Source organism: Phyllobates terribilis, unplaced genomic scaffold (assembly GCF_046119375.1).
Source record: "Phyllobates terribilis strain yellow unplaced genomic scaffold, ASM4611937v1 Scaffold_3__8_contigs__length_932513732, whole genome shotgun sequence".
NCBI lineage: Eukaryota > Metazoa > Chordata > Amphibia > Anura > Dendrobatidae > Phyllobates > Phyllobates terribilis.
The window spans coordinates 880,266,846-880,278,485 of NW_027362763.1; the positions used below are offsets into that span (position 1 = coordinate 880,266,846).

The following is an 11,640-nucleotide window of genomic DNA, read 5'->3' on the forward strand; positions in this document are numbered from 1 at the left end:
GCATGCAAGGCGTTTAAGTCTCCTCATACTGGCATGCCAGACTTGGTATGTCACTCTACACAAGGAGAAACCTTACCGCTTAGATGACAAGGATTTCGAAATAGATTCTGCTCCCAAATCCACATTAAAAAAGGCGTCAAATACTCTGAGTTTCCGACTGATTTCAATGGGAAAAGCTCCTTTAGTTCACAATGATTTTTTAACGTTATTGTGAACATTTCCCAGTAAACCTAATAGGAAGCTTAATAAGAGTATTTGAAGCGTTTTTTTATGTGAATTTGCAGTAAGTTCTCTTCTAAATCCTCCTAAAAAACTGTGTGATTAGGCCATAAAGAGGAAGAGGTGCTGCATGCACACGGCTCTCTACAATAGATCATGAGTTTTTTGCTTACTGCCTAATTTTTCACAATTCCCATAAATTACAGTCTTCTTCCTGAAGCCAAACGAGTGACGAGACCCCATTCTTCTGATGTATGAGGCATCCAGAGAGGTCTACACCGTGCACCATCAGTACCTGTCAGTCCTGCTCCTCAGCTGCTGCCACTGCTCTTCTCTGTGTGGCTGCTCACATATAGTTAATGTCAGACAGAGCATTTTCCATGTTGTTGGGGGCCACACAGAATGGCATCGCGGGCCGCAGATGAGCACCCCTGCACTAATAGGACACGTGGAAGGGATGTCTTCGTTACATTGGGAACAGTTAATATTACAGAATGTGTTCTATGATGAGAGCTTGAGGTTACTTGTAATTTTTATTTATTGCATTACAGAATGAACGTCCATTCGGACGGTATGGTTGTAAATCTGAAGCCGCTGTACAGATGCATTGAATGCAATAAGGAATCCACTGAGCTGTATAGAGACTACAAGCATGGAGTCTTAAAGATCACTATCTGTGTGAGTAATGAATGAGGGGCTTTTAGGTTTTAGGGGTGTTTCTGGCTTGGGTTGCTTTCTTTCTTCATACAAAACGAGGAATCAAGGGGTTAATATATCATTGCATTGAGTGAACCCTGTCACCAATACATTGTGACTGTAGGAATACCAGGGAAGAAGGACCCTATACTCTCCCTAATCTAGGGAAGCCCTAGAAATCCCTAACCCTGGGGTTACTCCTGAAGGTGGAGATGCCCGGTTCTCGTACCTGTTTGTTCTGCTACGAAATCCTACACAGTATTCAAGTTAAACCCCCCCCCAAAAATGCAGCTTAACATTTGTGCTGCATTTTTTTTTTTTTTTTTTGCATCATTTGTTTGTGAATTTAGAAACTAACATCATTAACATGTAATATATACACATCACACATGTAATCCACACCAAAAAAGCAGCAAATGACTTTGTTTTATACGCAGCATTTTTACTGCCAAGAGTGAAGGTTTTGGCTTCAGAAAAAAACACTGTAAAACACAATATGTGATCATACACTTAGTCCTCCATGTTCAGTTCATATGTATTTATTGGACAAAAACTGTCATCTTGTTGATCAGAACCTGGTCATACATGTATCAGTGATTGACAATCCTCAAAGCTGTGAAACCCCTTTAGAATGTCATACGGCATCCTTTACTCCTTTTTCTCACTGGGAATCTGTTGATCTCCCCATATAGGTTGTTCAGAAGGGCCAGATGGTAGACCTGAGGTCTTCTTCTGATTCAATTTATAGAGGACCTGTCACCTGTCCTGACTTGTCTGGGGAAGCTTTTCTTATAACTCTGTGGTGTGGTTCCTGCTATTCTTCCATATTTATAATTTATTGACACCTCAGCATTACCGATCCTTACAAAGAAGAAAACTGAGCCACACATAGCAAGCATAGCATAGATATACTGTCATAAAAAATGATACGAAAACAAACGCTTATAAAGCGCAAAAAAACTGAGAGAGCCGATAGTCGGGCTGTGTGAAGCACTTTGGATAAATGTATAATGTGCAATTAAATATAAGTAGATAAAGTATAGAAAAAACTAAGTACAAACCAACAAAGTGACAAGTGCATCTGCCAATAACAATGAAGTCCCAACCCAGCAGGCTGTCTGCACCCCATCATACCTCTCCCAAGATGACGATGATCAAGCTATTTATTAAATCTATATTATTTGATGTTATTATAAATTGGTGATCATTATATCATATTATCTACAGTGGCTTGAAAAAGTATTCATACCCTTGGCTTTTTACCTATTTTGTTAGATTACAACCTGTGTTTAAATATTTTTGTAATCCGATGTGTGTAATGCATCAGCACTAAATAGTCTAAGTTAGTGAAGTGAGAAAAATATAGGTATAAATTAAATTTATGGGATCAAATAACTAAAAATTTGCATATGCATATGAATTCACCCCTTTTGCTATGAAGCCCCTAAACATTTCTGGTGCAAGCAATTACCTTCATAAGTCACATGCTTAGTGAAAGGAAGTCCACCTGTGTAATCTAAGTGTCACATAGTCAGTTAGTATATACCTTTTCTGAAAGGCCACAGAGGCTGCGGCACCATTAAGCAAGAGGCACCACTAACCAAACACCACCATGAAAACCAAGGAGATCTCCAAACAAGTCAGGGACAAAGTTGTTGAGAAGTAGAAGTCGTGGTTGGGTTATAAAAAATATCCCAATCTCTGATGATCCCCCAGAGCACCAGCACATCCATTATCCTCAAATGGAAAGAACATGGATATCACAACAACCTGCCAAGAGAGGACCGCCCTCCAAAACTCTCAGCTCGGGCAAAGAGGGCATTAATCAGAGAGGCAGCACAGAGACCAAAGGTAACCCTGAAGGAGCTGCAGAGTTCCCAAGCAGAGACTGGAGTATCTGTCCATGCGACCACAACAAGCCGTACACTCCATAGAGGTGACCTTTATAGAACAATGCACAGAAAAAAAAGCCTACACTTGCACACAAAAATTGTAAGGCTTGTTTTGAGTTTGCCAAAAGACGTGGGAGACTCCCCAAATGTATGGAGGAAGGTGCTGTGGTCAGATGAGACCAAAATTAAACTTTTTTGGCCACCAAGGTAAACGCTATGTCTGGCACCAAACCAACACAGCTCATCACCCCACAAATACCACAGTGAAACATGTTGGTGGTAGCATCATGCTGTGGGGATGTTTTTCGGCAGCAGGGACAGGGACAATGGTCCAAGTCGAGTGGGGAAGATGGATAGTGCAAAATACAGGGATATTTTTGAGGAAAAGCGGTTTGTCTGTCAGTGATTTGAGACTGGGACGGAGGTTCACCTTCCAACACGACAATGACCCAAAACATACTGCTAAAGCAACTCCCGAGTGGCTTAAGCGGAAATGTGTAAATGTTTGAGTGGCCTAGTCAAATCCCAGACCTTAATCCAATTGTGAATCTGTGGTTAGACTTCACCAGAGGAAACCATCTAACTTGAAGGAGCTGGAGCAGTCTTGTCTTGAGGAATGGGCAAAAATCCCAGTGGAAAGCTTATAGAGACTTATCCAAAGCGACTTGTAGCTGTAATCGCTGCAAACGGAGGATCTACAAAGTACTGACTTTAGGGAGGTGAATAGTTATGTACACTAAATTTTGTCCCATTTGTTGTTTGCTTCACAATAAAAAACAAAAACAAATGTTCACAGTTGTAAGCATGTTCTTTACATGAACTGATACAGACCTTAAAAAAAAACAGTCAAATTCCAGGTTGTGGAGTAGCAAAACACGAAAAATGCCAAGGGGGTGAATACTTTCTCAAGCCACTGTATTATGTAGGGGTTTAATGCAATTATGTGTTTTTGTATTTTTAGTCATTTATGATTTTACATGGTCTCGCCACTCGCGTCACTGTGCACTTACATTTCTTTTTTCTATCATATTTGCTATATAATACCTCCCTGTTAATATTTCCCTCTTCTATCCAGGTTTGAGTCACACACTTATTCTTGGGTCCTAATAATGTACATAATGCATACTTGCATATTTCCCTGTATCTAAATATTCATGGCAGGGTTTGGTTGTCCAGTCATAATATCCAAGGTGTCCTTCTTTTGACTATGTACATAATTAATGCTCATTGGTGGCCCAGGTTCGTAGGTTCTACCTCCCTTTCATCAGAAGACATGTCCAATCTGCTCTTGGGCACTATTGCCACCTCTTGTATTCAGCCAATCCCACACATTCTTTTGCCTTACGATTCCGTTCACTTGGTTGGTTTCCCTCTCCCACTGAACAGATCAGGGGTCGGGCCCTTTATGGATCCTCATTGATTTCTCCTACAGTCATTCATTTTTGTTAAGCTGCCCAGAATTTATATAGCTAGAAGTTGCCATTGTGAGCGTTGTCCTCTTGGAAGAGATTCAGACAAAATGTACGTCCGGATGCGGAGCGCCTGTTGTGCGGGTGCTTCATATTTATTGGTGTATGCACTTATCACGTTGCTGTTTCTATACTCTGTGCTTTATGCATTTAGCCCGTGTGCAGTTCATTATATGTCACCGATGTATCGCTCTAACATTTTTGTGTCATCTGTATGAGGGCTGTGGAGTCATTCGGAATTGGTGTCCATTTTGGTGGAGTCTGAGTTGGAGTCGGTATTAAATGGACCGACTCCGACAATATATAATAAATTGGGTACAGTAGTACAATGCAGGATGTGCTGTAAATTTTTCATAAGAATTTGGGAAAGTTATGAAATGTTCTATTCCTGATCTAAGGATTTAGGCTTTTAGTTGAGATGAATCTGTGCTGCACTTTATGTACCTGCTCAGTAGTGCGATAGTGCTGTTCGAGTCTGAGTTGGTGGTTTGGCTTACCGACTACACAGGCCTGATCTGCACTGTATTCCATACACCCTGGCCCTCTGTATCTGTCTGTGAACTTTTCTACCTTTTATTAGTGTTTGTTTTTATGACAGTATATCTAATAAAATTACTGTTTTAATCCTGGTATAGTGAATAGTATCTATTCTTCAGTCTATAATTTGAATTATTTTGGGCACCGCACCATGAATTACAAGTGGCCCACTCTTCTTATTTGTAGGTTTTTTTTTTATTCCCTGTATATTTACAGGGGTGTATGTTGCCAATCCTTTTTAAAGGGGATATTTAGAGTTGGGCAAAAAGACCTTCAGGAACCTGGTCTAAAGGTGAGGCTGTTAGTCTGTGACTGCTGGACCAGAGCCTTCCTAAACTCCTACTATCAGCCAGCATCCCCAGTGCCTTTTCTGATTAGTAGTCACCAGAAAGTTGTGCATCCATCATTGCACAACGTAATAACATTACGTAATATTCAGAGAGGCTCCAAGCATGTCACATGTAGTTGGACGTCTGCAGCGCTCTGCTCTGGCAGTCACTGACTACCGATGTGGCCATTCCACCCTGGTCCTGTGAATCTCTATTCTCCACTCTAGGTGTGTCCTCATACAATCTGCCACTGTCAGCACTGATTGGAGAGTGTGTAGGACACACCTCCAACCAGTCACACCCACTTTTTTAACCACATACAGTACAGACCAAAAGTTTGGACACAACTTCTCATTTAAAGATTTTTCTGTATTTTCATGACTATGAAAATTGTACATTCACACTGAAGGCATCAAAACTATGAATTAACACATGTGGAATTATATACTTAACAAAAAAGTGTGAAACAACTGAAAATATGTCTTATATTCTAGGTTCTTCAAAGTAGCCACCTTTTGCTTTGATGACTGCTTTGCACACTCTTGGCATTCTCTTGATGAGCTTCAAGAGGTAGTCACCGGAAATGGTCTTCCAACAATCTTGAAGGAGTTCCCAGAAATGCTTAGCACTTGTTGGCCCTTTTGCCTTCACTCTGCGGTCCAGCTCACCCCAAACCATCTCGATTGGGTTCAAGTCTGGTGACTGTGGAGGCCAGGTCATCTGGCGTAGCACCCCATCACTCTCCTTCTTGGTCAAATAGCCTTTACACAGCCTGGAGGTGTGTTTGGGGTCATTGTCCTGTTGAAAAATAAATGATGGTCCAACTAAACGCAAACCGGATGGAATAGCATGCCGCTGCAAGATGCTGTGGTAGCCATGCTGGTTCAGTATGCCTTCAATTTTGAATAAATCCCCAACAGTGTCACCAGCAAAGCACTCCCACACCATCACACCTCCTCCTCCATGCTTCACGGTGGGAACCAGGCATGTAGAGTCCATCCGTTCACCTTTTCTGCGTCGCACAAAGACACGGTGGTTGGAACCAAAGATCTCAAATTTGGACTCCTCAGACCAAAGTTCAGATTTCCACTGGTCTAATGTCCATTCCTTGTGTTCTTTAGCCCAAACAAGTCTCTTCTGCTTGTTGCCTGTCCTTAGCAGTGGTTTCCTAGCAGCTATTTTACCATGAAGGCCTGCTGCACAAAGTCTCCTCTTAACAGTTGTTGTAGAGATGTGTCTGCTGCTAGAACTCTGTGTGGCATTGACCTGGTTTCTAATCTGAGCTGCTGTTAACCTGCGATTTCTGAGGCTGGTGACTCGGATAAACTTATCCTCAGAAGCAGAGGTGACTCTTGGTCTTCCTTTCCCGGGGCGGTCCTCATGTGAGCCAGTTTCTTTGTAGCGCTTGATGGTTTTTGCAACTGCACTTGGGGACACTTTCAAAGTTTTCCCAATTTTTCAGACTGACTGACCTTCATTTCTTAAAGTAATGATGGCCACTCGTTTTTCTTTACTTAGCTGCTTTTTTCTTGCCATAATACAAATTCTAACAGTCTATTCAGTAGGACTATCAGCTGTGTATCCAACTGACTTCTGCACAACACAACTGATGGTCCCAACCCCATTTATAAGGCAAGAAATTTCACTTATTAAACCTGACAGGGCACACCTGTGAAGTGAAAACCATTTCCGGTGACTACCTCTTGAAGCTCATCAAGAGAATGCCAAGAGTGTGCAAAGAAGTCATCAAAGCAAAAGGTGGCTACTTTGAAGAACCTAGAATATAAGACATATTTTCAGTTGTTTCACACTTTTTTGTTAAGTATATAATTCCACATGTGTTAATTCATAGTTTTGATGCCTTCAGTGTGAATGTACAATTTTCATAGTCATGATAATACAGAAAAATCTTTAAATGAGAAGGTGTGTCCAAACTTTTGGTCTGTACTGTATGCAAAATGTAGTATTTCCACAGACAGACTAGTCCGCTGAGCTGAGCTCTTTAGTATAGTTCTATTCTTTACAGTCTATTGCTGTCAAGGTTGGGGGAGCCATTTACTGCCAGACATTAAAGAGGGTTCACTACTTGGACAACCTCTTTATAAATAAAGCCCCCCCCCCCCCCCCCCCTGCAAAATAAAAATAACATACGTACAGTACCAACACCTTTCCGGTGATGCCAGTACCTGCTCTCTCGGGGTTTGCGTGACATTGTGCCATGTAAGCCCGGCTGCCAATCAGCTATTGGAAGTAGTGGGAGCACGGCAGCACAAACATCTGCTGATTGGCTGTGGAGCTCACATAGCATAACAATATCGCCATGCGAGACCTGATGCCGAGGCCTGCGACGACGGGGGGAGTATATGTTATTTTTATTTTACAAGGAGTATTACTTTATTTAAAAAGGGATTGTTCTGGTATTGGACAACCCCTTTAATCTTTTATTGACATTTGATTTTTACATATAATACTTGACTAAAATACTGACATTCTGTTTTTGAATGTAGACATCCTGCCAAAAGCCTGTGGACAAGTACATTGAATATGATCCGGTCATTATTCTGATCAATGCCATGCTATGTAAAGTGCAAGCATACCGACACATCCTGTTCAATACAGCAATCAATGTAAGTTTTATGTCAAACTAATGCATATTTCATTTATTTTCATAATATGAGTAGGTGTCCACTAGTAAGTAACTATAATGTAAAAGGGAAAGGAATATCATTGATACATTTGCTTATTTTAATTATAAGACGCTGTTCATGTCGTTTTTAGGTAATTTTTCATATTAAGTTGTCATGTATGTACATGAAGAATAAAGCTATTTCTGGCCGTTATGATTTGTAGGCAGATGTATGTTAGGTAGGGCTCTTTAAGTAAAACCCGCAAGAGGCAAAATGAACAAAAACCCTGCTGTAAATAAAAAAAAGAACAAGTGCATTTAAATAAAATAGGGTTCTTAGTAACACTGTTTTTGATCAAAAATAGTATAAAAGCTGTCCCACCAGCGACAAGGTGAACCTGTTTGGGATAGACCTACACTGTCTAATATTAAAAACCTTTGACCTGAGTGTGAATAAGGGCAGACAAAGGCCCAAGCCCCAAACTATGAACACCCAGCCAAGGAAAGCTTTTTAAATGTATTATCCAGATCAAGAAAGGGAGGATACACCCAGGTTTGCACAGAATGCAAAAAATACAAATCAAAAACCCCAAAGGGCTCTTTAAGTTATAGTAATCAATTTGTGTTCATTTTCTGTACAGCACTGAGAACCACCAATATATACGGAGCAAATCGATACAACCACTGTTCAGTTATGAGTAAACCTAAGTCAATGTGAATTCTATGGTTTTACATAAGGCAAAAAGTAATTTCAAAAATACAACATCCTTAGAAGGTCTTAAATTTAGGTAAATACAACAATACATAACATGCCTTATTGTTTATTTAGCAAAAATGCAGAAGCAGTGTGTGAAAAATTGAGTACACTCCATAATTAATCAGTAGCTTGCAGAACCACCTTTTAGTTGCAATAACTTGGAGTAATCATCATCAGTATCTCCCATCATTCTGGTGGAATTTTGCCTACTCTTCTTTACAGCATTGCTTAAGGTCATTAGGTTGAGGTCTGGACTTGGACTCGGCCATTGCTACACCTTAATTGGTTTTTTTTTCAGCTATTCTGATGTACATTTGCTTGTGTGCTTAGGATCATTGTCCGGTTGCATGACCCAGTTTCAACCAAGCCTTAGCTTTTGCATAGATGACCTCACATTTGACTCTAGAATACTTTGGTATATTGAGAAGATCATGGTCAACTCAATGACTGTATGGTGCCCAGCTCTTGTGACTGCAAAACAAGCCCAAATTACCACCCCTCCACCACCATGCTTGACAGTTGATATGAGGTGTTTGTGTTGCAATGTTGTGTTTTGGTTTTTATTAAACGTAGGGCAGGGTATTATGAACAAAACTTCTCTTTGGCCTTGTCTGTCCAAAGGATATGGTTACAGAAGTCTTATAGACTTTAGCCATGCTGCAATATTCTTTTTAGAAAGAAAAGGCGTTCTGTTGGCAATCCTTCCAAACAAGTTTTTTTTTTTTTTCGATCTGTACTTGTCACGGATGTGTCAGGGTTGACAGATAGTCATACGGTGTCTGGCTGTAGAAGGTCTCTGCGTTTGACCTTACAAACATCTCCCTTATCCTTTTATTATACCTTTTTCTTTAGGACCCTGTGTTATCCTTGCTTTTCTGCTGTTAATCAGTACTTCCTTTCTGTTTCCTCAAATACACTCCGCTCCTTAGAGAGTTTACTGGTGATAGCGTGTTACACCTATTCAGGCCTGGGATACTAGTAGTCGACTAGTATTACCTTGGAGCTTGTTCGTGGATTGTTGCTGTGCTTTCTCCTGTGTCATCTTGGAGCTAAGTGTATTCCCCTGTTTGTTTCCCCTGTATGTTCTTTAGTTTTTAGTGGGGCTCACCCCTCCCACTCCCTTCTTAGGGCATAGCCTTAGGGCCTGCTAGGGCTAGGTATCCTGCTCGGCGATATGTGCAGAACCTATTTAGGGTCGATAGGGGAGCTAGGGTTTGTCGGTAGCTCTGTTTAGGGGTCTCCACTCTCCCCTTCTCTAGATTTAGGGCTCCCTTCCTTTTTCCCGTCATTATACGCTGGGATCTCCCCATTCCTTGTGTGACAGTATTGTCATGAGATTGAACAATTTACATGTGTAGGTGTTTCAGCTCTCTGGTAGCTGCTTGGATACACACATGGTTTTTTATATCAAAACAGAATAAAGTTTATTGTCCTTCATAAACTTTACAGCTCCAAAATGAAACGGCCTTTCTTCAGCACAAATTAATAACCAAAGGGTATTTTTTTTTCAGCACAAATAAATACCAAAACAGTCCTCTCTCTGGGTAAGGCAAAGTAAAAAAATTGTATCACCAACTTGGTATTACAAAAACCCCTCAGGCTACAGTATAGACTCTCCACCAGCTTTGTCTTCCTCTAGCCTCCGCACAGTACTACTACCACCTGAGCTGGACCAGGTGCATTTTATTAGGCCAGTAAGACCCAGACTGGAGTATGGGAACGACCTTTCCCACTCAGGCTCTTTTTGTCATTCCTTAATCTCGGACTCTTGACAGAGCATCTGCATTTCTATGTAACTTACCGGGTCTATGATCTATAATTCTGTAATTTTCCTTGCATAGGGAAAGCTTTCTACCCAAGTAGACCATCGGGTGTTCTTCATTTGATCTCTTTGGACATGACAGCTCCTAACCTGCCATCCGACGCCTCTGTCTGAATTATGAACACTTTGGAGAAATCCAGCGCTACTACTACAGAGGGCCAGTTTATGCTCTGGAAATGCCCTCTCAGGTTTTGGAGTCCACTTAATCCTAACTTATTTTGTGTCCTTTTGGAGATTGGTTAAAGGTGCTGCTATTACAACAAAATTAGGAACAAGCCTCCTGTAATAGCCTATAATTCTCAGGAATGCTCTGACCTGTTTTTTCATGTAGGTGCGAGGCCAGCTCTGTTTCTCCTCCTTTGAAATTACCTCATGGGAGGCATCATGAATACTATAGGGTTTTTAAATTCATCTGAGTGTGAGGCTCAGTGCGTATCTCATGCTTGATGACATGAGTGAGACTTGGTAACTCCGAGAACATGTCCCTATTTTGGTCTAACAATTTCCAGCAGTGCTTTATTTGGGAAGGCAACAAAGTTTCTTCCACTTTGACACCCGCAATGTTGGCTTCTGACTGGGCCAACAAGCAAGATATTTCACCCTGGCATCCTGCATGGGGCATTATGTGGGGATAGGGGGACATCCTGCATGCGGCATTATGTGGGGATGGGGGGACATCCTGCATGGGGCATTATGTGGGGATGGGGGGACATCCTGCATGGGGCATTATGTGGGGATGGGGGGACATCCTGCATGGGGCATTGTGTGTGTGTGTGTGTGTGTGTGTGTGTGTGTGTGTGGGGGGGGACGACAGCCTGCATGAGGCATTATGTGGGGGCCAGCATTCTGCATGGAGCATTATATGGGGTCCATTATTCTGTATGGAGCATTATATTTGGTCCATTATTCTATATGGAGCAATATATGGGGCTCATAATACTGTATGGAGGACTATATTGTCCTGTCTGCGTTGTGAGGATTCACCGGTTTCTGAGCTATTGTAGAATTTACAATAGATATCACTCATGTAATGTAAGAAGTGAAATCTTTGGCATTGTACTATATATATATTTCTCTGCTGTATCTGTGCATCATGAATCGTGTATGTGTTAAATGGGCCCACTGAGACTCTTTCACCCAGGGCCCACAAAGACCTGGAGCCGGCCCTTCATGTAGTCTTCCATATTCATGAGCTCTGTATGATCCCAACCACTGATTGGCAGCTTTTTGCCTATGCACAGTGTACACAGATGGCACTAATCAGCAGGGGTTTTGACAAGCACAGCATTCAGA

The 11,640-nt window shown here is 41.4% G+C and overlaps 1 protein-coding gene across 2 annotated transcripts in view; it reads left to right on the forward strand.

Annotated features, from left to right (window-relative positions):
- ARV1 (ARV1 homolog, fatty acid homeostasis modulator) overlaps positions 1-11,640 on the forward strand; it is a 33,181-nt gene that overhangs the window by 2,826 nt on the left and 18,715 nt on the right. For both annotated transcript variants that reach the window (XM_073673379.1, XM_073673380.1), the window contains 2 exons: positions 771-897; positions 7,650-7,769. In XM_073673379.1, coding sequence (XP_073529480.1) covers positions 772-897; positions 7,650-7,769 — 246 coding nt within the window. In that variant the 5' untranslated portion in view covers position 771. The remainder of the gene's footprint in view (positions 1-770; positions 898-7,649; positions 7,770-11,640) is intronic.